The 27,506-nt window shown below is 40.2% G+C and overlaps 1 protein-coding gene across 10 annotated transcripts in view; it reads right to left on the bottom strand.

The window, feature by feature from the left end:
• The window catches only part of LOC105465361 (dynein axonemal heavy chain 6), a 383,399-nt gene that overhangs the window by 84,898 nt on the left and 270,995 nt on the right, over positions 1–27,506 (bottom strand). For 8 of the 10 annotated variants that reach the window (XM_011713768.2, XM_011713766.3, XM_011713767.3 and 5 more), the window contains 8 exons: positions 25,982–26,185; positions 25,118–25,243; positions 22,101–22,265; positions 19,743–19,810; positions 17,089–17,269; positions 13,004–13,183; positions 8,243–8,476; positions 2,593–2,728 (listed from right to left, as the gene is read on the bottom strand). In XM_011713768.2, the coding sequence (XP_011712070.2) occupies positions 2,593–2,728; positions 8,243–8,476; positions 13,004–13,183; positions 17,089–17,269; positions 19,743–19,810; positions 22,101–22,265; positions 25,118–25,243; positions 25,982–26,185 (1,294 nt within the window). The remainder of the gene's footprint in view (positions 1–2,592; positions 2,729–8,242; positions 8,477–13,003; positions 13,184–17,088; positions 17,270–19,742; positions 19,811–22,100; positions 22,266–25,117; positions 25,244–25,981; positions 26,186–27,506) is intronic. The other 2 variants (XM_011713769.3, XM_011713771.3) reach the window with 2 other exon arrangements.

Below are 27,506 nucleotides of genomic sequence, written 5' to 3'. Positions count from 1 at the left end.
TATCAAATTACCAATGTCATTTTCCATAGAATTAGGAAACACTATTCTAAAATTCATAGGAAACAAAAAATGTGCCCAAACAGCCAAGGCAATCCTAGTAAAAAAGAACAAAGCCAGAGGCATCACATTATCCAACATATAAATATACTACAAGACTACAGTAACCAAACTAACATGGTATTGGTACAACAGTAGACACATGGACCGATGGAACAGAACAGAGACCCCTGAAACAAAGTCACATACCTACAACCAACTGATCTTTGACAAAGTGAACAAAAATAATGTGGAAAGAATATTCTATTCAGTAAATGAGCTGGAAAAACTGGTTAACCATATGCAGAGGAATGAAACTGGACCCCTTACTTCTCACCATATACAAAAATTAACTCAAGGTTGAAGAAAAACCTCAAACTATGAAAATCCTAGAAGAAAACATAGGAAATAGACATTGGCCTAGGCAAAGTATTTGTGATGAAGGGTCCAAAAGCAAATGCAACAAAATAAAAATAGACAAATAGGATTTAAACTAAAGAGCTTCTGCATAGCAAAATAAAATATCAACTGAGTACAATGTACAGAATGGGAGAATATATTTGCAAACTATGCATCCTACAAAGAACTAACATTGAGAATCTATAAAGAAGTTAAACAAATCAATAAAAAGTAAATAAGCCCATTATAAAGTGGGCAAAGAACATGAATAGACACTTTTCTAAAGAAGACATAAAGCTGCCAACAAACATATGAAAAAGTACTCAACATGACTAATCATCAGAGAAATGCAAATCAAAACCACAATGAATTACCATCTTACACCAGTCAGAATGCCTATTATTCAAAAGTAAAAAAAAAAAAAAAAAAAAAAAAAAAGATTTTGGCAAGATTGTGGAGAAAAGAGAATGCTTACATTCTGTTGCTGAGAATATAAACTAGTTCAGCCTCTGTGAAAAGCAGTTTAGAAATTTCTCAAAAAGCCGAAAATAGAACTAACGTTTGACCTACAATCCCATTACTGGGTATATACCCAAAGGAAAACAAATCATTCTACCAAAAGACCTGCACTCATATGTTTATTGCAGCACTATTTACAACAACAAGACATGGAATCACCCTAGGTTCCCATCAACAGTGAACTGGACAAAGAAAATGTGGTACATATACATATAGAATACTATGTAACCATAGAAAGAATGACATTATGTCCTTTACAGCAACATGGATGCAGCTGGAGGCCATTGTCCTAAGTGAATTAACAAAGAAAATCCAAATACTGTATGGTCTCACTTATAAGTGGGAGCTAAACATTGGGTACACAAAGACATAAAGGAGGGAACAATAGACACTGAGGACTCCAAAAGAGGAGATGCAGGGAGGCAGCAAGGGTTGAAAATCTGCTTATTGAGTTCTATGTTCACTACCTGGGCAATGAGATCATTAGAAGCCCAAACTTCCCCAGCATGCAATATACCCATGTAAGAAACCTGCACATGTACTCCCTGATTAACAAATAAAAATAATACATTAAAAAGGAAATATATTTAAGGTAAAAAGCATTATTCAGAGTAAAGAGGGATATTATTTAATAAAAAGGAATAATTACTAAGAACTTAACTCTAAACCTATTTTATATACTGGCATAGTTTCACAAAGTATAATGGGAAAAATTCCAAAATTACAAAGGGAAGTTGCCAATCATAGTGGTATACCTTAATATAGCTCTCTTAGAATCTGACAGATCCAGTATAAGAACGTTAGTAAGATAAATACCACAATTAGTAAGTTTGAGCTAAAGGTCACATATGGAGCCTTGCATTCAAGAAATGACATGCATGGAATATTTTTTATAAACAAAACATGCACCAGGCTGCACAGGAAGTGTATATAATTCCAAAGACTCAATTTCATGAAAACCATGAGTATAATTTCCATAATGTAATTAAATTATAAACAAAAAAAGATGGTCCCCTAAATCCTAAAATGGCTTTGAACTAGTAAGTGTAGTTTTAGAATTGAAAGGGCTATATATTAAAACTTGTAGGGAAAAATTAATACAGAATATTATAATTCAGAGTAGTTGTTGCCTCTGAGGAAGAGAAGTGAGAGAGAATAAGGGGATTCTGGGATGCTGGTACTGTTCTATTTCTTACTCTCAGTGATGGTTCGTAAATAAATCTACACAGTTTGTGATAGTTAATCAAATTGTATACTTTTGATTTGTGCATTTTTCTGGATTTATGTTATCCTTCAATAAAAAGTAAAAAAAAAAAAAACCTATGGGATACAGCTAAAGCAATACATAAACGTATGTTTATATTCTCAAATATATACATAAAATACGTGTGTGTGTATATATAAAGTATACATATATATACACACACACATATAAAGTAAACATGAAATATTGAAAACTCATGGGCCAAGCATTCTACTCAAGAAATCGTGAAAACAAATAATTTACAGTTTCTTAGAAATGAAGGAAGTTCCTAGTGAAAAATATTGACATTGCAGAAGAGGTTAAAGAAAACATTAAGATTAGGATTCAAGAGCCTGTTTATAAGCCTCCTCAGCAAGTTCTTTTTGTCACATTACCTAAGCGTATAGAAATAGGATGTGACAATATATTTTGGGTAAGTCCATGAAAAACTGGAAATGATTCTTCCAAGTCACAGCAAGCGAACCATGTAGCAGTAAGTAGCCAGGGAGCTTCAGGCTTAGGTGGGCGTTCCTATTTGAAGACAGAAAGAAAATGAATAACAATTCACAAAGGCAATCACAAAATATACTTTCACTTTGTCCAACTGAAAAATCAAGCTCTAACAGTAAGTTAAAATAACCATTTTCCTAGGACAAGTAGTACAATATGGTGAAATAGAAACGGTGTTGAATCAATTCTAATTGTGGACCTTTGCACAGAAGTACAGCTGCTAAAAACTTTTCAGATTGACATTTACAGAAAACAAAGTTGATCAATTAAATCTGCTACTTTCAGCCTGTTTTCCAACACCCCACACCAATCTTTCCCCACTCGCCAAATATTCCTATGGTTAATAATTTTTCTCTAGAGAACGAGTCTCCAAATCAGATTACCAGATGTTCTCACCCCTAGGAGACAGAGAAAGCTGAGTATGGAGCAGTATCAGTAGCAAGACAAATGGCAACCTAATTCCAGCTCTGGTAAGTGTTTGCCTAATTATTTTAGATATTCTCAGAAATTTCTGGGAGAAGTGTTATGCCATTTGGCAATATTCCGTGAAGCACTTACATGTGGGCAAACAGTTTTAAAAGAGACAGAGAAATAACTGTGATTGTAAGACAGAAACTAGTTCTTCAAAATTTCCTGAATATTTGCCCAGGGTTCCCTACTACATTTAAAAACAGGTTTATTGAGATACAATTCACTTACTAAGCAATTCATCCATTTGAAGTATATAATCTAATGATTTCAGTATATTCACAGATGGGTACACCCACCATCACAATTTAGAACATTTAATTTCTTCAAAAAGATACTGTGCACTCATTAGCCATTACTCCCCTTTAATCCCATCCCTTGAGCCCTAAGCAACTGCTAAACTACTTACTGTCTCCGTATATTTGCCTATTATGGACACTTCATGTAAATCAAATTATATAATATGTGGGCTTTTGTGACAGACAGCTTAGTGTTTTCAAGTTTCATCCATGTTGTAGCACGTTATCAGTACTTCATTCCTTCTTATGGTTGAATAATATTCCATTGTATAAATATACCACATTTTATTTATATATCAGTTGATGGACATTTGGGCTATTGGACGTTTGGACATTTCCATCTTTTGACTAGTATAAACAATGCTGTTATGAATATTCGTGTCCAAATTTTTGTGCAGACATATGTTTAACCAGTAAGTATAATGGAAGTATTCCAAAAACTGAAAAAACCCCAAATCTGAAATGCTTCCGGGCCTAGGCATCTTGAATTAAGGAATACTCAACCTGTAATGCACTGTAGCAACTCTGAGCATGCACCCTTTACCCAAAGGCTTCTTACTGTTACTTGCTTATTTGTTTAATAACTGACTGGATTATTTTAGTGGAGTCTCTCCACAACCCCTGTACAACATTAAGCCTCCAATGTTGCTCCTCAAGGGGTGCAGCCTTAGGAATGCCCACAGTTACCCTGGGATGTTCATAGCTTTTTCAGGGCTCTTTTTGATAGTTTTCCTTGACTGCATCTAGCTGTCAAGCACCACTAATTGTGGGCTGATTGCTCTAATGTTTTTAACAATGCTCTTGGGGACAAATTTCTCCTCAGACTAAAACATTCAAATTTGGGCCCATTTGAAGGAGTTGCTAAGGTCAGTGTTTGGGTTTTCTTCTGGTCTTTGGCAGGCTTCAGTGTCTTCTCTTAATCTCTGGCAAACCAGCTGGTTTATATGTTGTCTCTCTGTCCGGTAATTCCATCAGTTTCCTTTCAATTGCCTTTCACTACAACCTTTATTGTTTTAGAGAGCATCATTAGGCTTAAACTTTTCCATACTGTGTTGGAAATGAAGTCAGTTACTCTGTGAGGAGATAAGGAACTATCTGTTTTATGGGTTGCTTCTCCCACTCAGGCAAAATCCCAGGGGCATGACAATGTTGCACTTTTCGCAGAGGCATATTCCAGGAGCTGAGTACGCCATGGGTGGGAAGACAGTAGCCTCAGGTCTCCTCAGCTTGCCTCTGCCATTGATGAACTACTATCTTAGGAGCTGGAACAACAGCGATGCTGCACCAAACATGAAGCCTCAGTCTCCCCAGTGGGGGCTGGGTGGAAGAAGGCAGCCCCACCTTTTGGCTGCACTCAACTGGAACTTAGCTTCAGCAGTAGGTAGCTGTGGGCAGGATGAGAAATGCTGATGTCCTGTCTTTCTCAGGAATATGGCCCTTTAACTGGCAGTGGGGAGTAAGCAGGAGCCCTGTGCTCTTAGCTGCATCAGTCTGGAGTGCAGTTCCTATCTCACTAAGCTGGGAGCAGGAAGGGAGGCAGTGGGTCTAGGTTCAAAGACCACAGATTCTCGCTGTCCTTACTGAGCCTCTAATAAATTATCTCAAATAAATGTTTATTCATTTGCTGTATGTGCCTGGGACCATTTCCAGATAGTTTAAATGATCCTTACATAATTTTCAACAGTTTTGCTGGGGAGCAGGTATGTGAAGATCCTCACACTGTCATGCTGGAAGTGGCATTTCCCTGTGTTACATCTTGATCCTAGATAAACCCCTCAAAGACTCTTAGATTAGTTAATGTTCACAGGCATTTACAAATATCTAATGCAGAATTCTGAGTGGTTTTGCTGTATTTTGATCTCTAATAATAATGTGTAAAACAAACTGGTCTCTGCACAAATTTTAATGAATTTTCCAGGAAATAGATATCATGTAGTTTTCTGGTTATGCTATTATTACATGCTAGCATCATTTTTTGGATTCCTGGCATTAAGAGAAAATGCTTTAAAAAATGTTTGTCCAACCCATGGCCCACAGGCCACATGCAGCCTAGGATGGTTTTGAATGTGGACCAACACGAATTCGTAAACTTTCTTAAAACCTTATGAGATTTTTCTTTTGCGATTTTTTTTTTTAAGTTCATCAGCTATCGTTAGTGTATTTTATGTGTGGCCCAAGACAATTCTTCTTCCAATGTGGCCCAAGGAAGCCAAAAGACTGGACACCCCTGTTTAAAATATCATCGTTTAAAAACATTAGTTGTACAGACTGAATATAACCAATGAGAATAGCCTGGAGACCTCAATTTGCAGAAATCCATTTACCTTGTCCACATGCAATAGAAACCTGCAGATGCTTGAGGCTTTGTGTATTGGTTCCAGTTGTTTCTATTTGTCCCTAAATTCTAACTGTTGTGGTTTAATCCTGGAAATGCCTACTTCTGCTCACAACAGCCAGTCTCCAGCTGCAGACCACAGCATCCCCCTCTGCCTTTTGTTGTTGCGACCTTCTAGAAAGGTCATCTGGATTTTCTCATCTGGATTTTCTTTATCTAGTGCATCCAGTCAACTCCAGATTCCATGGGGCATGTATCTCCTTCCTCTCTCTCCTCCCATCCTGGACACTCTTCTTTTATTCTTTCTAGGTCTCTTCCAGAGCCCTTTTGTTGCACCATCTCCTTGCATAATGATACGATCTTGTCATAGGTGTTTGGAACTCAGTGCACATTTTTCCCCAGAAAAAGTTTTATGTATGGAAGTTGGCTTCCAAGGTTATTCCAGAAAATCTAATTTAGATCCTAACGAATGTAGCAAAAAACAATGTAGCACTTACGATAAAAATAGAAAATACTAGTGTCAAAACGTCAAATGAAGTGACCATATAAAATATGCCCCCAAATACATTTCTAAAAATAATTATTAGTCAAGAATCCTTCCAATTTCCTTATGTCTACCATGAGGAAAAAGACAGTTTAATTAAAAATAATTCAGAGAAGTTTCTGACGATGGTAATTTTAAGTTTTGAGTTTGATGGTATTTAAAACATATTTTAAACTTTTCAAAATATGCTGTTCATGAGAAGTAGGTGGTTTTGGAATGGACATGGGCTTTGGGAGCTCAGACACAGGTTTGAATCAGACTGTGTCATGCACTAGTGTGATTTTGGAAAGCTCTTTAACCTCTTTGAGTCTCTGTGTGAGAAAACTGTAAGAAGAGCTGTTGACAAGGCTGCAGTGAGGAAGGAAGGGCAAAAGCACACAGGGCAGGGCCTGGCTGAGTGGCTAACAGCCAGCAGTAGAGTGAACTGGCTAAGAGAGCAGGCTTTATAGACTGCAAGTGTTCAAATCCTGGTTCCAGGCCCTATTAAGTGTGTGATCAGGACAAGTTACTTAACCTTTCCGTGCCTAACTATCTTATCATAGACTAGAGATAAAAATTAGGAAATTACCCAAGAAGAATACTGAGAGGAATAAGGGAGTTGATATACATAAAACACATAGCAAGCTCTCTGTGAATATGAACTGTGATTACGAGGATAAGACACATTAAGAGAGGAGTCACAGAATATGTGTGTATGCAAGACGGATGGGGGTCAGGGAGGAAGGAACATCTGGTGGAGACGTCTTGTCTGGACTTTTTCTGGGAGCATGGGGTGCTGCGAGTCAAATAAAAGCATCAGGTTCAACCTCCTAGTGATACACTGGGGTTCAAATACTGGCAAACAGGTGCAGATGTCAGGTCTGCAGGGGCCAAGGACAGGACTTGAGACTTGCAGAGTTGGACAGAGCCAAGAATTTAGAGTGGAGCAGAGACCAAATTGTAGGCAAGGTTTAGGGGCTCACCTCTGTGGGCCATTAGCTTTGTGGTACGTGTGTGGGTTAGGCCAGTTTAAGGGACTGGAGCAAGCAGGACAAGCAGATGAACACGAAGAAGGGAACTGCAGCAGAACTCGTTTTATAGTATTACAGAAGGTGACAATCAAGTCATTTTGTCACTTCCCATGCTTTATAATGAGATGTATCTCCAGGCAAGAGACGGTCATGGTTTTTAAAAAAACTATTGCTAAGTCTGTGAATTACAACTTTTACTGGATTTTAACTCTTTACATTTGTAAGAGGGTCAGCTTTTCAAAACATGTTCACTTCTATTAGCTCATTGGTTACTCCCAATATTCCTTTTCTATAGGTGAGGATAGTGCTCCATACAGAGGCTAAATGATACATTATACAGTTAGTTGGAGGCAGAACTGAGTTATAACATGGGCCTCCTGACCTCAATTCCCTCCACTGGATCACACAGCCAAATGTATGGCCTTCAGCCACCAGAGTCACCACCGAGCACTGGTAGGTGCTTGTGGGCTCTATCTAGAATAACGATCATAGTATTATTCTGTTTTCATGCTGCTGATGAAGACATAGCTGAGAATGGGTAATTTATAAGGAAAAAGAGGTTTAATGGACTCACAGTTCCATGTGACTAGGGAGGCCTCACAATCATGGCAGAAGGTAAAAGGCACATCTTACATGGCAGCAGGCAAGAGAGAATGAAAACGAAGTGAAAGGGGTTTCCCCTTATAAAACCATCAGGTCTCATGAGACTTATTCACTACCACGAGAACAGTATGGGGGAAACTGCACCCGTGATTCAGTTATCTCCCACCAGGTCCATCCTACAGCACATGGGAATTATGGTAGCTACAATTCAAAATGAGATTTGGGTGGGGACACAGCCAGACCATATGAATCATCATCTAAATGAGAATCAGGTACCTTTTCCAATCCTGCAGAACCTCGGAGAAAGAAATTCCATTCAGCATCAGTTAGGGTTCCTTGCTGACGCATCATCTCAACACAGAGCATAAAGCTGTAGATGAGTTTATGTTGTTCAAAAAGTCCTCTTGAAACATTGACATAAGCAGTTAGGAGAGTTTGTTCTAGCAGTATGTCCAGGCGCTCTTGTAGATTTTCCGTCTTTACAGAAGTTTCAATGGTGGTATTGAACAACTGTGTGAAAGAGAGCTCTATCAACGTCTCTGATTTAATTCATTCTCTGTAGAGAAGAAAAAATCTCTGTCTCCCTTGTTCGCATTCAGTGAGTAAACAGCAGCACGGGAGATGAATACAGTAAGTCCTCAATGTGGCCGATAGGTTCTTGGAAACTGAGGCTTTAAGTGAAATTATGCACAGCAGGTCTCTGAATTATGAACAACCTTGCATTCAAAGTCATTTTGCTATTACACTGATGAGACCAAAAAAATTGATTTCATTATATGTCATTTTGCTTAACAAAGTCACAGTTTCCAAGAACCTATTCTCAGCATTAAGTGAGGACTTACTGTACTATGAAAAAGTCTAGAATTCATCCCAAAGTGATATATGATATTTGTTTTCTACACTCCCCTTTCTCTCCTATTTTTAAGAAATGGACTAATGCCAAGTTCTTGACAAAATTCAAAAGCATCATCTTGATGTGAGACATGAAACTTTGGAAAATGGTGGTGAGCTGGCAGGACCAGTTTTTTAACATCTTCAACCCAGATTTGATAAACCCTGCATTTTGGGGTGAGAGATGTAAGAGCAAGGTAAGCTCATGCTTATTTCTTAGCACTTCCCCAAGATAATTCTTAGGGTGTAGAAATAATGTGCTAGAATTTTCCTTGAAATTTAAGAGAAACTGATTTTGGTGATTTTAAAGGAGATTTCTACCCTGTTTCCTACCTGTAAATTTTGAAAGGAGAATCACTAGCACAAAGGTGCCCCATATTATAAAGATATTGGTAAGGCAGTAGAGATGGTGGCACTGAGGGATTAGGCCTGACGTAGTCCTACCCATTTTCTGCAACTTCTAAGTGGAGTGGAAGGAAGATCAAAAATTTCTAAAGGTCCCAGGCTGTGTGAGGAAGCTGAGCAGAGCCTGAATATGTGGCCTTCCATGGAAGTCATGGAACAAGGAGGGATCTTGCAGCAGAGACTCAGGGAAGTCCCACCAGGGCCCCGAGGAACATGTGCTTGTGTCTCAGGATCTGCAGCCTGAGGGGTAAAGTGGGAAGGGAGGTAGTACCTGCCCAATCCCTGGGATCAAGATATATGTTCATGGTGAGGGCAGACCAATCAAAACAGACTGGCAGCTAGAAGCCCGCTAAGGACCAAAGCAGATCAGGGTCAAGACGTGTCCTCCACTCCTTCCTAGAAATACTGTGCTGAGGCTGTGCAGGCCTCTCCTACCCGCCTCTTCTACTAATAGGATGGAGCACAAAGGGAAAGGGCCTGATTGTGTCAGTCTCCTCACCAAAATAGGTCTCCATTCCCCCACGTTAAAAGGGCTTAGAGGAAGCCTACAATTATTGTAGGGAATTGGGAAAGTCCTTGTTGATTCTCCTGAAAGTTTGGTTGACAAGGGTAATAGAGTTTTGTTTTAACACACTCAGGAGAAAAGAGGACTCAGCCCTCTTTAACAACCTAACAAGAAACATAGAGGTTAAAGCCCAGTGAATATGTGAGAGATATGGTACCAAAATACAACCGGTAAATCTCAAAATTCTCTAAAGAATTTCACTGTGAAATGGGTTTGGTAGAGGGTATCCTGGCCAAGACTGTCATCTACAAATATGTTTTGGATTTCTGGTTTCCCTTCTAATCTGTAGAACTCCAGAGCTTGGATGATTCATCCAGTATCGCTTTTACTTTCAGCCCAAGATATTTTAGGGCCTTTTCATTTTTATTTCTTGAAGGAGATTTTAAAACCTTGAAGAGCATAAATTCCAAAACACCCAGGATAAGAAAAGTATTATCAAAAAGTCACTTAGGTGGCATTACAGGATTTGGTAATCCTTATTTTGCTTGCGTTAACACCTGCCAACTACAGGAAGGGAGCAGAGATATGAGAACCCAAACCCTTGCCTCTAGGAATTGAGGTTTGAACCCAGTACAGATGGCTTTTAAAGACTGCTAAAATAAACATCTTGTTGAAAGACAGCCCAGGCCTATCTAAACAATTTGACTCCCATTTCTTTCAATTCCTCATTTCCATTCTCTCCTGGAAACAGAAATTGTTCCTGGACCTCCAACCATTATCAAGGGTACTAAATAAGACCTCTAGAGAAAAAATCAAGCTGTCATAAGAATTGTTTGACTATTTGAAGTTCAAGAAGAATTGTTGGAATGTTATATGCAGAGATCAAAACAGACTCTTCATTCATGAAACACTCATGAGCATTATGTGGCGCTAAGCACCATTGGGGATATGGGATGCGTAAGGCTTCATTTTTGCCTCCTGGGAGTTCAGGCTCCAGCAGGAGAGAGAAGAAAACCACACAAGGCAACGTGGGGTACATTATGCCAGATGAAGCATATCAAATGTTTTGGATAAAGACTGCTGAAACTGTTTGCTACTCTTCCCATTGAGAGGTGGAGTCTAAATCCCCTTCTCTCAAACCTGGACTATCCTAGTGATTTAATTGACCAAAAGACTGTAGCCGAATTGATGTTGCATGAAATCCAAGATTAGGTCAGAAGTCCTAGAGCTCCCATCTTGGTTTCTTTGAACATCTACTTTGGGGAGAGGCCCTTTTGGAACCCAGTTGCCCTGCAGTGAGAAACCCAAGCCACATGGAGAGGCCACTGCAGGTGCCATGGGTGACAGCCCAGCCATGTGAGTCAACCATTTTGGACGTTCATTCCAGTCAGCCTCTAGATGTTTGCAGCCCCAGTAGCAGACTTTGGTGGAGAAGGTGGCATTTGGGTTGGGAGGAAGGGCATTCCAAACAGAGGGAGTGTCAGAAACACAAAAGCATCCAGTTAGTCTTGGGAATGTAAATGGATCAATTTGGCTGTTGCACAGGAGTTGTGAGAAATGTGACTGGAGAGATGAAACAGGGACAGGCTGGATGTGGCTTTGAATTCCAGGCTATAGAGTCTAAATTGTGTTGATGGGCAATATCTGTGAAAATTCATTTAGGACCTAGGTCTGTGGAACAGTGTTTTGAAAACACTAGGCCTAGACTGGCCTGGCTTCCAGGTGTGTGAGCCAGCATTGACTATACAGGGGCATATAACAGGAAATAGAGATGTGTTGCAGGGAAAGAGCTTTATGTTTACTATTCTCCACTGTTTTCTACTGAGTGGCACGTATGGAGGGAGAGGCCTTTGTTGACTGAGTTATGTCATGGGTAGGGTATAAGCATGGATGAACAGAAAAGTAAGAGTAAGTTAAACTGTTTTGCCCAGAAAAGGAGATAGTACTGCCAAGAGGGAGTAGGAGCTGATGGGAAGACTGAGCCAGGGACGCTGTGGTTGGGTGGGCTGAGAGGAGGCCACTGGCCCCTGAGAGAACCTCTGGAGTGAACCTCTGGAGAGAACCTCTGATGCAGATGCTTGGTAAGTCTTGCTGTGTAATGAGTAATGCAAACTCTCTGTCTTCCCTGGAAGTCTTTAGCAAAATTGACATCGCCTGCTGAAGCTTTGTGGCATTGAATTTGCTTTTGGAAAAAACGAATGCTGCTACAAAGAGGATAAGGAGTGAAAACATCCTACTCACGAGACAGCAGATGAAATTCAACTGTGAATATGAGATAAAGAAGAGAGGGTGAAATAAAACAAGAGTCTCATAGTCATATGGTGAAAGTGGGACAGAAACAAAGGAAAGAGATCCCTCTAAGTCAAAAGTGGGCGCAGGGAAGGAAGAGGGACAGGTTTTTGCATAAAAGGTTTGGGAAATAAAAGATACTTAGACCAATTTGGTTAAGGTCAGTGCTGTTCGGACTTGAGATACAACAGAAAACACTAACAGTGGAAAGGAATCTAGATTACTGCAGATGATGTCTAAAGAAATGGGACTGAGCTGTGACTCTTAAGAAAGAAAGGCAGGCATGAAGGAAAATAAGCATGCTAGTTAGTTAAGGAAGTCAGGAGCAAATGAAACTTGCAAAGCAGCTTTCTTCTCTTCCTCTACAGTGTTCTGTGCATACTGGGCAATCAAATCTTTAAAAAAATTCTAAATTTTATATACACACACACATATATATATAAAATAATCACTAACTCTATTCTAAAAACCGCATCTTTGGAAGGGCTGGTGAAACCACTCTTTTTTTAAAATTAAAAAAAATTTTTTTTTGAGACAGAGTCTTGCTCTGTCACCCAGGCTGGAGTACAGTGGCACGATCTTGGCTCATTGAAACATCCACCTCCTGGGTTCAAGCAATTCTCCCGCTCCAGCCTCCCGAGTAGCTGGAATTACAGGCACCCGCCACTATGCCTGACTAATTTTTGTATTTTTCGTAGAGATGGGATTTCCCCATGTTGGCCAGGGTAATTCCTGACCTCAGGTGATCCACCCACCTCGGCCTCCCAAAGTGCTGGGATTACAGGTGTAAGCCACTATGCCTGACTGGAACCACTCTTGAACCATGTGTGCACCTGGGAGATTCTACCTGATAACTAGACTTATGGCTTGTGTGAGGTAAGAAGTAATTCAACAGGTGTAATAGAGGCCAAAGAGATGACTTACATTAACAACAAGAACACACTTACCTGTTTAAAATATTTTAATGAATACTGGTACATAGGATCTATTTCTGAGAGGCTTGCAATGACAAAGTACATTACAGAGCCTTGAGTGGCCACTGGGCGATACTTCTCACGAGCCACATTGATCATCTGCTCAGTGGACTCTGCTTCTTCCAGCCTGGTTTTAATGGCACCAGAAGTGATCTGAATAAACATACAATAACAAGTTCTTAGAGATCTGTTCCAGAAAAATAGTGGGACATCTGGAATGTATCCAGTTAGGTCTAGGGAAGAAATAAAGATAGAATGAGTTGGTGATTATAGTAAGGGGTCCCCAGGTGGAATGACTGAGTCTCAGAGTTCATTGACTTTTCTTCCTTCCAGAGTTAGGAATAGGCAGAGGGCAGCAAGCAATACAAGTAGCTTTGAAAACATAGAAGCAGCACGTCTCTGAGACTCAATCTGAGTTACTCCTGCAATGCAAACACTATCGTAGCACTCTGAATTGCTCCCAAACTTCTTTGTGAGCAGTCCAGGGCTCGCACAATGAATGAAGGAATGAAAGGAGAAGGGATACCCAGGAAAATGCCCGAAAGAAGGGAGTAGAGAGTGGCTTGGAGGCAGTGAGTGGCACCACATCCCTCCCTGGAATAACAAGGGTGACTAATATTCTTGTTCTTTACCTAGTATTCCCAGGTATAGACATATGGGATAGAAGCTGTTGTTTGTGGAGGATTATAACCCTAAGTGAGTTAGAGATGCTTTCAAGGTCTTTTGGTTTTCTGCATTTTGGGTTTGTGGGTCTGGGGAGCCCTCTGCCCAATGTACTTTCAAGATTCCCTTCTCTGTATCTCTCAGTCTCTCTCTTTCTACTGCTGTCTGTCCCTGCCTCCTCTCCCTTCCCCCACTGTTTTTCAGAGGTGGATATCCCTAGGTTGGGAGATCCTTTTGTCTCTAGAAAGTCAAAGGGTCTAGAGCAGGGACCATGAAAAATCATCAAGGGAACTGACTGCTCAGTATTTGCTCCATCAAAGCTAAAAGGAATCATCAAGTTCCTGTATAGACCAGTGCTTTTCAATGGAAATAGAATGTGAGCCACATAATCATACATTTTCTAAATTTATTAAAAATAAAAAATAAGTGACATTAATTTTAATAATATATTTTTAATATACCCCAAATATTTTATCAACATAAAATCCACATGAAAGTTACTGAGATATTTTGTTTCTTTGGATTTAGCCCTTGAAATCTGTTGTGTATTTTACACTACCAACACATCTTAATTCAGGTTAGCCATATTTGAAGTGCTCAACGGCCACCTATGGCTAGTGGCTACCTACCATAATAAAGAGTGTAAGTCTAGACTGTTTACCCCAGCCCACCAGGAAAGGGAGGGGAAGGATTCAGTGCAGACGCTGTTTCCAGGAATCAGAAAGTTCAAACTCTCCCTGTAATATCCCCTCAGGGAGCTGAAGGGGAAATAAAGGACAGAATTGAGTAGGAAACCCCTATCTTAATATGGGACTCAACTAAAGCTTTCAAATCCAAGTAGAAAAAAAAAAGTTGATATGGGAGCAGCTGGTGGATCATGCAGGCCCACTAACAAATAATTCTTTATGTCTTAGGGAGCACAAGGCACTGATAATGTAGAACCCAGGGCTAAAGAGAAGGAAAGTGGATCATTTTCTTCTCTTTGCCAAAGAATATTAGAATACTATATGCCTCTGTTGAGTTTGGCAACTACTTGTAGACACCATGCCCTATAGACTTGAGGTTTCAGCCACGTTTAGAGAATATAAGACATATTTTTATGTAAGGATTCTGAGAGTTGAGAGGCATATAAACTGTAGCCAAGAAGTGGCAGGAAATGCAGCCAAGGATCAGGTTGATCCCTGCTCTATAGAAAGGATGACTCCAAGGCAGCTCCTTGCAAAACAAATAAACCAGCTTATAGATAAAGATGGCAGTCATTGCATGTGTATCTACCTTCACTTCCTATTGAAGCTACATTAAAATTGTAGGAAAAGGCTTAAAAATGCAGAGTAAACCCATAAAGATAGGAAGAATGGGAGAGGAAATATCAATGAATTTTGGGAACTGGAAAGCAGACAGAAGGGTGGCAATGATTTAGCACACCCATAAAAATGGATTCCTACACTGGCAAAAGTGGATAGCCATGAACTCACCCAATTTATAAAACAGAATCCTTCTAAAAGGCTTAAGAATTAGTGCAAGAAGCACTCTTGGAAGTGGGAAGGGCTTAAAATAAGAATTGGTGGTAGGACTCCCTAGGTCATCTTCCTACGCCACCCACTGCCAGGGGTTTGTCCCTTTCTCATCCTGGCAGAAAAAAATAGAAATTTCCTTTGGAGAAAGTAAAACAGAGGGATTTTTGACGGAAGGAAGGAACTAAAACAGAGTGACTGGGTGACTGTATGCACACTGGATGCTGAGACCCTAGCCCTTCTTCTCCTCTCAGACCCCAAATACTTAGAGCCAGATCTTCACCCTTAGGCAATGTTAACATTTATTATAATCAGGATATAACTACAGTGGGAGGCCAGAGGATGGGAAGGTGTGTGTGTGTGTGTGTGTGTGTGTGTGTGTGTGCTGGGGTACAGATAACAGTTAAGATGCAAAATGAAAGTAGCTGCTTTGGCCGGCACAGTGATTCATTCCTGTAATTCCAACACTTTGGGAGGTCAAGGCAGGGGGATTGCTTGAGGCTAGGAGTTTAAGACTAGCCTGGGCAACATAGTGAGACACTGTCTCTACAAAAAATAAAAAATAAAAAAGTCAAAAATTATTTGGGCATGGTGTTGTGCATTTGTGGTCCCAGATATTCAGGAGGCTGATGGAGGAGGATGGGTTGAACCCAGGAGATAAAGGCTGAAGTCAGTCATGATCATGCCACTGCACTCCAGCCCGGGTGACAGAGCGATACCCTGTCTCAAAACAAAACAAAACAAAACAAAATAAAAAACAAAAAACAAAAAATCAAGAAAGCTGCCTCTGTGAAGGGAGGCATGGGTGGCTGGTGGGAAGAGAAGGCAGGGAATGCTATTTTTCGTAATAAGCCTTATAGAAATATTTCATTCTTTAAAGAGCTGGCATGTAAAACTTTGCTAAAAATAAAAACAAGTGGGTTAACAGACAACTGCCAGGAATAAAAATCCCAAGGAAGAATAAACGAGAGGAGGATAAAGAGATCTATGAACAAAGAAGCTAAAGGAGAGAGGAAGAAAACAGAGGCCCCAAATTACTTGCTTATTACTGTTTTAATACTGCAATCTCAAGGGCGGTACACTATAAAGCAGTCAACCAGTTTTGATGTCAACAAAAGCAAAAAAGATAACCTATGTGCTTCTGGCTTAATAAAGTCAAGGGGATTTTTTTTAGTAAATTATTTTGTTTCTCACAAGTGGATGAAAATCATTTTGTAAGCTGTGTTCTTAGTAAACACTCCTTAAATGATGGTTTGAATCTGAGAAATAATTTACTGAAGAATTTTAAGTTTAAGGTAAAACTTCATCTTACTATCAACACGTTTTTGTTGAGTACCAATTGTGTGCAACCACCATGTGTAATCCTTGGAGAAGGAATATCAAAATGAACTATTCACAGATTCCCACTGCAGAGAACTTAACAACCCAAGAGAAGAGATAAGCCATGTAATTGGATAACTGTGACATAGGGTAAATAGTGACAAGTGCTGTAGTAGAGATTCAGATAAGACACTACAGAAATTCTGAGGAGGAGGAAGTTAGTTCCAACTGGGAATATCAGAGAGAGGCTTCCTGCAGGTGATGGCATTCATATGAAAGTTTGTTGTGTTTGTTCCTTTCAATTTATATCTTGTCCCAGTTCTTTACATTATGTGTTTTATTTAAGAAATGCAGACAAGACAAGAGGAGCGGTGGTCTACAGTTTCTCCAAGTTTCTGTGGTTGGCAAGGAGCCCTGACAGGCAGGCACCCATCTGTGTGTCCATGGAAGCCCAGTGTGGCCCCCGTCTTGCTTTAAAAGCCCTTACAGGACCCTCAAAGGTTGTAGTTATAACTTTTGAAGTAACATACTTTCCATAAATCCTAAAAATATTTTACTTGCCTTTGAATCCTGCAGTGTGTCAATAAGTTCTTCATTGTCCAGAATATTTCCTTCAGAGGTAAAGAGCATTCTCAGGATTTTCTCTTCGATAGTTTTCAACTGGTTTTTATCAGTGTTGATCCTCACGATGAGCTGGATTCTTTGTTCTTCCAACTTGGGTTTTTCAAGTCGCACCACATCACTAAAACCAAAGTTCAGATACCTAAATTATGTCTCTGCCAGTGCCTCAAAGTTGCTTCTATTTTTCTTTCTCTGTTTGTAATTGTTCTTATTCTTAATACTATTTAGCTGAGCATTAATGCTGATGGCCGAATCTGAATGCATACCATATCTCTTTTGCTGGGTTTATACAGAAGCTTCTGACTCAGCTACATGTCAATTCTGATCCTTTATCTTGTATTTTAGAGATGCATGCTACTGAAGTTTCCATACCTTCCGCTCATCTCTTAGGAAGACCTGCTTAATACTTGATCTCTCTAATCATTCAGTTTCTATCTCTAACGCTTGCTTGTGCTAAGAAGAAAATTGTGCCTGGAATATTTATGATGCCTTGAATATTCTTTCTGTACTAACATGGGAGATTCTGAAATCACATCACCTTCATGAAATGATTTTTGATTGCATATGAAAAAGGAGCCTTACCTCCAGCTTCACCCTTGTATAAACATGTGAATTTATATCTCCCTTCACTTGTTCTTTCACAATTTGCTCCCAGTCTCCATTTGTAAGAGTTAATCTTTATTAAGCACTACTCAATGCAATGCACCTTGCTAAGAGTTTTATGTGGATTATCTATTAATCCTTTGAATGCCCCCATAAGGTGGGCACTGTGGTTATCACCCCCAGCTTGCAGATGCGCAAACAGACTGTAGTGGGTCACTTCCTGAGATCCCATGGCTATGAGAAGCTGGGCTTGTGCCTGGGTCTGCTGACTCCAGCATGCACCGTTACTAGTATGCTGCCTCAAGTAACAACCCATTATTTACTTGTTACATGCAGAATTCAGACACCTTGAAATTATTATATAAAGAATATTAAAAATCATAACCTCAAATTCAATTGTTTAAATAAGTTTTTCAGAAGACAGTAGTTTAAGGAATATTTTAAGATAAAGGTGAGCTCAGGAAACAGTTTGAGAGAAACATTAATCGAATTAGTCAAGTTAAGAATCAAAAGAGCCTGCCAAAAGTCAGGAGGTGAGTTAGAGTTTCTGGAAATAGGAAGACAGAAGGAGGTGGACAGTCTGGGTGGCTGAATGGAATTCCTTGAAGTTGAAAAATGGCCTTGTGCTGCCTCAGAAGGACTAAGGCATTGTGGTTGGCATTCTCCAGGAGGCAGGGAGGTGAACTGTGGTTTTCAAAATTGAGAGGATCTGAGGAAAATTGCAATGAGCAATTGAGCACAATGAGTATCACTGCCTGTTCAGGAGCTCAGCAGAGCAGAGGGCAACTGAAATAGGTGACGGCCTGTCAGAACACAGGCAGACCCAGCTCCATCCTCACCCTGGCTGAGGGCTGTTAGCTTCCCTTTTCAATGCCATCAATCTAGGAGAAATAGCAGGGAGATACTGCACACCATGACTGAGTCCCAGCATTTCCTGTGTTCTTATCAGGGCACTTTTCCTTCTTGTCCCAGGCAGCTTAACATGCTGGGAGCTTAGTGACACAGCTGAGCTTAACTATGCACAGGAATAAACTGGTATGCAAAATGTTCAGCCAAGTCCTTACAATGTATTCATAAAATATGGTGATATAACCTTTAATTGGAAAGAAGTTATCCTAGTGGAAGGTAAGCAAGTTAGCAGCTAGCAGAATAATTCCTAAAACAAGCTAGAGAAATAAGACTCAAGCTCATTAGTGACAACATGGGTAAGTCAGGATGATCTTGACTTGAATATAAGGGATAATTCTTTTGAACATGGGTCTAAATTATATGTTTCTTTATGGTGAATAAAAATACATATGTATGTATTCCTGTATACATACATATGTGTATATATCTGTTGGTTAAATATATATTAAATATAAAATTAATTTTGAATCAACCTCAATGTTATTATTCTAACAAATATTTTAAAAATTTGTTTCCTGAACCTCTTGGCTAATTTTGATGATTAATATTAACAACTCATAATCCAATATTTGGGAAATAGGGATTTAATCACATACAGAATATATTAAGAATACATATATACACACACACATATATTTGAAGTGGACAGTTAAATACACTAAGAAACCACCTAAAGACCAGTGAAGCTGGAACAAATATGTTTGGAGAAGCTGCTTTTTCACAGGTATGGACCACTGTATTTCTAGGAACAACAGAAAGACTGACTTTGTTCACTTGCCCAAGATGGAAATCCTAGTGAAGGGAAGAGGCAGGGCTGGGCTGCCAGCCTGGTTCAAACAGTGGGGGTGGGGAATTAAGGGTCTATCCTTGACGTCCTTGAGAAGACAGCAGACAAGATCAGCTGCTCTGAGCAGCTATGAAAACGGTAAAGAACTTGGCCACTTACTTGTATTTTTTTTGATTAAGGTTTCATGTGTAGCGTTTTCACACAGCAGAAAATTTTCTTTGCCAATATTTCTAAACAAAATATTTAGGAAACCCACGACACTCCCTTCCCTCCCCCCAACTCCCTGGTTTTTTACCTTAACAACTGATCCTCCAGACCTGATTTTGTTACAGTGAAATTGATAATGGTAACTTTAATGCATACCTGGAAGAGAAGCACAGAGTGCATAAAAATGCTTAAGTGCAAACTAATGTAATACCTTTCTTTATTAGAACACGGCTCATTACTACCCAGGTGGATGTATCTCAGGTCTAATTGCACACACACCTATCCCCACACATAATTCAGGTGTAATGTCGCTTATTAAATCCTCATATTTTTCGCTGCCAATATGAGTAACAATCTTGTTCCTCAGACACCACAGTTACAGAATCCTAGATCATGTTTCATGGAAAGGTGAGCCAGTGAAGGATTAAAAGCAGTATTTTGGAATTGATAGCTTGGGTTCAAATTTGAGCTGCACCCTTTAGTGACTGTGTCATTTTGGACGAGCCACTCATCTGTGCTGAGCTTTAGTTTCTGATATTTAAAAATTTGGATAATTATAGTAAAAACTCATAGGGTAGCTGTGAGAACTAAATGAGGTAATAAAATCACTTAGTTACTTATGACGCAATGTGTCTTTGCTTGAAAGAAGCTATTATTGATAATAAACAAAGTTTTATATATTTTGTCTAATAACATTTTAATGAAAAATTATTACTATAATATATTCCGACATCACTCGATAAGTCAATAGCAAAAACCAGTAAGTATAACAAGGGTGTGTGAATGAACACATGGCATTGTACTTCAAGGATTTTGTAATATGGTAAATTATATATTGTAATTTTGTAATATTTATCTTATTACAAAATCCTTGAAGTAGGATTGATCTCTTTTTAGAGATGATTGACTTGAGGATCCTGGAAATGGGATAATTTGACCCCGTGACAGAGCTAGGCTTGGGTCTTGTGGGCAATACACCCTCTCAAAAGTTAAATAAGTGACAAATCAAAGACTGAAAGTTGGCACATTGGTCGCACTTCTTTTTTGGGGGCAGTATCCACCACCTCAGGCATTTATCATGTCTTTGAGTTAAAAACATTCTAATTATGCTCTGTTAGTTATTTTAAAATGTACAATACATTATTGTTGACTGTAGTCACTCTGTTGCACTATTATCTACTAAATCTTATTTAGTCTATCTAACTATATTTTTGTCCCATTAACTATCCCTACCTTCCTGCTCCCCTCCATTCTCCTTCCTAGCCTCTGGTAATGTTCGTCACTTTTCTAAACTCTGAAATGGGACTTGGGACATGAGCCCTGGTAGTGGCTGTGTAATTAAACTCCTTGAGGCTGACGAGGAAAATCCTAACTTAAACTTTCAATGATATTTCCCCATCTTATTCAAGAAGTGTGTCAATTTCATTCAACCTGAACACATCTGGTGAAGACAGATAGCTATGAGCAATTTAACAGTTAAAATGAAAGTGACACTCTTTGGAATGGTATATTTAAGGATATTTTTGGGAGGGTTGTGGTGGCAAAGAAGTAAAGTTCTGAGGTCAAGTTCCTTTCCTAGGTAAGAGCCTGCAGAGTGCACAGATGTGCCAGGAGCTGGGGCAGCACCTGGGCATGTGAGGGGGGTTGTGGCCAGGGAGAGCCCCATGGGAGATCTGTGGGAGGGGCAATGGAGTTCCAGCTGTCTTCATTTCTGTTGCAACTACCTTGGACACTGTAGTACTAGAGTAGGGGTTCTTCTAGAGTCTTCTGAGTCTCAGGGATGTATGTATGAGTGGAGCTCACACAGCTCCTCTCAAAGAATCTAAGAGCATAAGAAGGGGACAAGATACCCCCACCACCCATAACTCTAAGTGTAGACACTGGACCTCTAGATCATGATTTTCTAGTGTTGTCTTGTTCCTAGAGTTTTCAAATGGGTGACCTCTTCATTTGGGCACATATGCTGTGGGCATTTGCACATTTAAATAATGACACCTCCTCCTCCCCCACACCCCAGCCCCATGGACTCTCAACTAAGCTCTAATTCATTCATTAGTCATAATAACAGGGACAAAAATAGTATTTGCTGATGGAGGAAAGAGAGAGTTTAAAAGGGGGATGTCCTGTGTTTAGAAGGAGTGGCTGTGGACCAGGAGGGAGATGGTGAGGGCACTGGAGACGTGTGCAGTGGGGTGAGACAGAGCATCGGCCTAGGCCCCAGTGGGCAGGGGCTTGCAACCTAACTAGATGGTGATTCTGATTGGAATCAGAATCAAAGCTCAGAAGAGAAGCAAGAATGGAGGATGGTGGAAGAGAGGGGAGTGTATAGAAGACAGGGGAGAATGGGGGAGAGCTTTCCCTTCGGGTGGGAGCCCATCAAACTTCAGAGATTCATTACACCATGATAATCCAGTTAAGTTGAGAATTCCAGACCAGTAGTTCATACCTCAGGCAGATAGTGGGGATTTGGCATTTTGGTTGTCATATAGAACCTAAAATTTTTATCATAATCAATGTCTGAGTCTCCAAGACGGATGAGTAGTCGGCCACCACTGATAAAAATGTGTTTCAAAAGAATGGGTTCTAGAGCTGGATCCAGGGTTTCCTTAAGCTTAGAAATTAAAACAAAACAGGACAACACAAAAGGAAGCAATTAAAATAGATAGCATCAACTTCACAAAATTCCTTAGGCCTCAAAATGTACTGTGAATGAACAATTTTCCAGTGATCTGATGGATATTTATTAACATCCTCACACTACCTCTAACAGTACCTATTTTCCAGTGAGCATTTTATTAGCAATCTAAGGAAATAAGAGCATCTGAAGGCAATATATCTATTTACATTAATCTTACACACTATTCATTTCCATGAGAAGAAGAGATAAGCTGGGTAGATTAAATCATTGTGGGTTGGACTTCAACAGGCCCCACACAAATGAAGATCTGTTCATTTTCATGGTTGTTTAAAACCAGGGATTGGCAAATGACAGCCTGCAGGCCAAATCTGGCCCCGTGTGGCCATTTTTCTATGACTCTTGAGCTACAAATGGCTTTTTAAGGGGCCTATCATGGCGGGGGGGGAGGGATTGCATTGGGAGTTATACCTGATGTAAATGACGAGTTGATGGGTGCAGCACACCAACATAGCACAAGTATACATATGTAACAAACCTGCACGTTATGCACATGTACCCTACAACTTAAAGTATAATAATAATAAATAAATTTAAAAAAAAAACAAAAAACAAAAAACATACAAACAAAAAAACACTAAACCAAACCAAAACAAAGAAGAATATGCACAGAGACTGCATGAGGCCTGCAAAAACTGAAATATTTACTCCCTGGCTCTCTACAGAAAAAGTCTATAAACCCCTATTCTACATGACCATTATGCCTTTTTCCTCAAAGCGAATCTGACTGTTGGTAGGAATGTGGGCATGCAGACATTGCCCAGGGATCCCATCAGAAACATCTTTATGTCAGGACATATGTGATGGGGTCCCATGGCCTGGGACTTTCAAAATTTGACTGTCATCCATTGTAACACATCTATTTTTACATTGTGACATGGTACCCACACATGTAAATTCTTCAAACAAAAGTTTATGAGTTAAAATTTACCTTTATTCAATATAATTTTGGGATTAAAAAGAACTCTATTTCATTTGAAAATGTTGATTGAGATGGTCGCAACTGATTTCATGCCCATGAATGGGTGGAGACAAAGTTTGAATATATCACCCTAGCAAAGTAGAAAACAGCTAGGTGTATAACGCTGATGACCCCAAGGCACAGAGAGTGGGGAAGGACCAGTCAGAGTGTCCTGTTCGTGGCTGGGGCTCTGACAAGGGCCCATCCCCTCTCCCAAGAGCACTCCGCTACAGTTAAAACACTCTGTCCAGAGGCAGAACATCACAGAAAACCTTTGGTCCGCTGCCATGAAAGAGGAAAGTCCCTCAGGATCTCGCATGTCATGAAGTAAACCTGAGTTCAGGAGTCCAGTCTGGGGCTAAAATACCCATGCCAAAGTTTTCTAAGACTTCATTCTCTCCTGTGACTGGGATCCATTACAGAACCACCCTCGTGTTGGTCAAGGCCAAGCTTGGTCACACTGAGGCCCCTTGTGCTCTTTGTGGCTTCAGTGGGGAATAGTGTAACTTGCGGATTTCCTAGGCAGGCAAGGCTGCTTGGATAGTTTATGTAACCCTTCCATGCCTCAGTTTTCTCATTGACAAAACGGAATAACAATAGTAACTATCTTGTGATGGGGCAGTGAGGATTAATGAGTTAATATACATAAAATACTGAGAACAGAGTCTGGCATGGAGTGAACATGCAATAAATATTAGTTAATGCTAACATATTAATTACAATTCCTCATCATCATGCAGGTGCTGCAGCTAAACTGCCCTGGGCCATGGCCTTTTTGAGCTTTCTTTCTTTCTGATGAAGCGGTGATACTTCTAGGCACGGTTAAACTGAGACTTAACTCACAGCCCATGTTTTTGCTCGCTCGTTCTTTTATTACTCATAGGAAAATAAACCATGATCATTAACCAATCTCTTTTGTGCCCAGGGCCTTTGTGCTGTTCCCTTTGCTTGGGAAGTCCTTCGCTCTAAGCCTGGCATATGGCTGAGCCCATCACATAGGTCACAGCTTAAATTACTCCCTTTACCTACATATCTAAATCAGACCAGCCTTGGTGGCCTACCCATTGGTGACTATACCAGCCCCCTCTTTACCCTTTCAAATCTTTGATCACAAGTTTCTTCCCCTCCCTCCCTCTCATTTCTTCTCTCTTTCTTTCTCTGTTTACTGTCTCTGTCCCCACCTCGATTGTAAGCTATCAAGGACAGAAACCACATTTATATTTTTTGCCACTGGATCTCAAATAATGTTTGAATGAGGGAACAATTTAAAAAACATCCATTCTTGCAATGATAGCCAAAGAAATGGAGCACCTAGACTCAACGAACAACACTGCCCTCCCTCCTCCTCCTTCTTTTTTTTTTTTTTTTTAACAAAATTCATTCTTTTCTAATTCACTCAATCCAATTCTGACTTACGCCCAAGTAAAAATTAATGTTTATACCCACTAGAATATTTTACTGGCTTCATATAATTAGTGTATGTACATAATCCTGACTGCACTACTGTTGTGAATTTTCAGGGCAGCTCACCATCAAGGGCCATAATGAGGCCTGTGAAACAGCAGTGTCGGGAAACAGAGGCCAGCTCTCTTAACACTAAAACAATGTCTGAAAGTCAACAGGTCCTCCCTCCTACCCCTCTTGCAATGTGATAATGTATTGTTTAAGGAGAAGAGGCATTGGTTTGACCAATTTGAAAATGGAGTTGACTGGTGTCTTTAGCAAGACGGGGATGTGGCCTATATAGGATTCCAGATATGATTTGAAAGTTGGGAACTAACATGAGAAAAGGAAGTGAAAATCAAACCTCTTCCAGTAAGACAGGTAAACCAAGTCGGATTGAATTCTCGAGTATTCGTAAGAAATTACTATCTGTAAGCTTAATGATTTTTAAACCACTTTTGCTTTCCTTGTTCCTTATCCAACGGTTTGCCTGTTTGGAAAAGCACAGAGCAGAACATTTGCTTCAGAGCATAATAAATGGCTAGAAAGCGAAAGCTTTAGAAGAAAGTGTGGAAATATTATTCAATCTAGAAACAAATTGGAAATATATAAACTATACTACCCTGCCTCCCGGTAATAAAGACATCTTTTAAGCCCAACGTTTGGGACTCTTCTTTTTGTTCAGATGTGGAAGAAATAAAGAAAAGAGTCATCTGGGAACAGAGATCATGCTTATGGTATTCAAGTTGGTCTCCCTTGCTTACACAGTGGCTCCCTCTTCCAAACCCTATTTAGTACAACCTGATCCATGAACTTAGGGAGTCAGAAAATGGGATGCTGTCACTTGTAAATTCCAGTCAGGCTTGCTCTAATATTCGATCATATCCTGACTTCAATCTCATTCCTCAGACCTTTTAGGAACAAGGACTACAGAAGAAGGAAGATCTGTGGATTTCTGCCCTCACAGAAAACAAAAAACAAATGGTCAGTCCCCTAAACAAAACCAATCAAAATCAAGTATGGGAGAACTTCAATTCTTTCTTTCTTACTTTCTCATCCACAAAATGAGGGAATTGGACTAGACTTTAACACTCTCTTTTGGGTCTAAATCTCCACATATGTTAACTCTAAATCTCAAAGTACATTGAAGCCCACTTTTATATTTTTTAATAGCTAGCTCAACATTAAGCAGAACCAAAAGTCACTCTCTGAAGCATTTGCTACACACCTGATCTTGGGGATCAATCATCAAAGGCCATCGTCTGCCTTGAGTAACCAAAATGCCATTTTCTGTTGATATCAAGTCACGGGGCAGCCCATCAGTGTTCCACTGCCGTATCTCATAGGGATCTCCAAGAATGTTAATGAGACTGAAGGAAGGATCAATTGGGATCTCCAGAGACTGACAGTCCTGGATCCAACACTCTATAAGCTGCAGAAGGAGGACGGATTACTTGAGTAGAGCCAGGAAAACTCAGTAAACGAGGGCACATGCAAAATGTGGTGGGCAGCGGTAAGTCAGTGGCTCAAGAGCTAAACCCTCCCAGTCTCCCAGATGTGCTGGCATCAGAGCACGGGACACAGGAAGTAGACCAAAATCAGGAGGTCTAGGTACTTTATACCATTAGTTAGATGTGACTTTGGAAATATCATTCCCTCTATTTGGACCTCAGTTATCTCACATGTAAATGACTGGGTTGTCACAGTGGTTTTCAACCAGGTTTGTATTTTCCTTGTTGGGAGAGTCTGAAAGCACGTGGAGAAGTTTGGGGTTATCACAATGATTGAGGGTGTACAAGCAGTCAGTAGATGAGGGAAAGGGATGTTGGCATATTACCTCCTTCAATGAGTGCACAATAGAGACCTGTCTGTCCCCAAAAAGCACAATTGGCCCCAGGGAGAAATATGGCACCCTAAGACCTGAGAGCTCCTGGAGAGTCTATATGAGGGTACTACATCAGGTTTTATAACTCAAGGACAAGCGTAAACATTTTTAGGAAGACATTTCAAAAAAATGACTGTAAAATTCTTTCAAATAATTTCATTTCCTGGAAAATGCATGTAGATGAAACTTTTATTCTCTGATAAATGAGAGGCCAGTCTTTCTTTTTTTTCTCCCTCCCTCCCATCCTTCCTTCCTTCCCTCCCTCCCTCCTTTCTCTCTCTCTCTCTCTCTCTCTCTCTCTCTTTCTCTTTCTTTCTTTCAGAGTTTTGCTCTTGTTGCCCAGGCTGGAGTGCAATGGCTTGATCTCCACTCACTGCAACTTCCGCTTCCTGGGTTCAAGCAATTCTCCAGCCTCACCCTCCCGAGTAGCTGGGATCACAGGCACCCGCCCCTATGCCTGGCTAATTTTTGTATTTTTTTTTTTTTAAGTACAGATGAGGTTTCACAGTGTTGGCCAGGCTGCTCTTGAACTCCTGACCTCAGGTGATCCACCCGCCTCGGCTTCCCAAAGTGCTGGGATTACAGGCGTGAGCCACCGCACCCGGCTGAGGCTTTCTTTCGTAAAAAGATAAAAGCCCAAGGAAGCACAGATTCCTCCTGGTCCTGCCTGCTCCTTTCTGTTGACTGGCCCTCTGTTGCAGTTTCACCAATTGAGAACATCTCATCCAGGCTGGCTTTACGTGCCACTTCTGATCATAAGGGTAGGGGACTTACTGTCTTTTCCTTCCCCCAGGTTTTTGAACTGTGTAAATGATGAATAGCTTTCTAAGACAGGAGAAGGAAGGGGAGGAACGTGTTAAGGAAAGCC

The sequence above is a fragment of the Macaca nemestrina genome, chromosome 13, assembly GCF_043159975.1.
Source record: "Macaca nemestrina isolate mMacNem1 chromosome 13, mMacNem.hap1, whole genome shotgun sequence".
NCBI classification, from domain to species: domain Eukaryota; kingdom Metazoa; phylum Chordata; class Mammalia; order Primates; family Cercopithecidae; genus Macaca; species Macaca nemestrina.
Note: the sequence above shows the minus strand (reverse complement) of the source record. Positions and strands in the feature narration are given on the sequence as shown.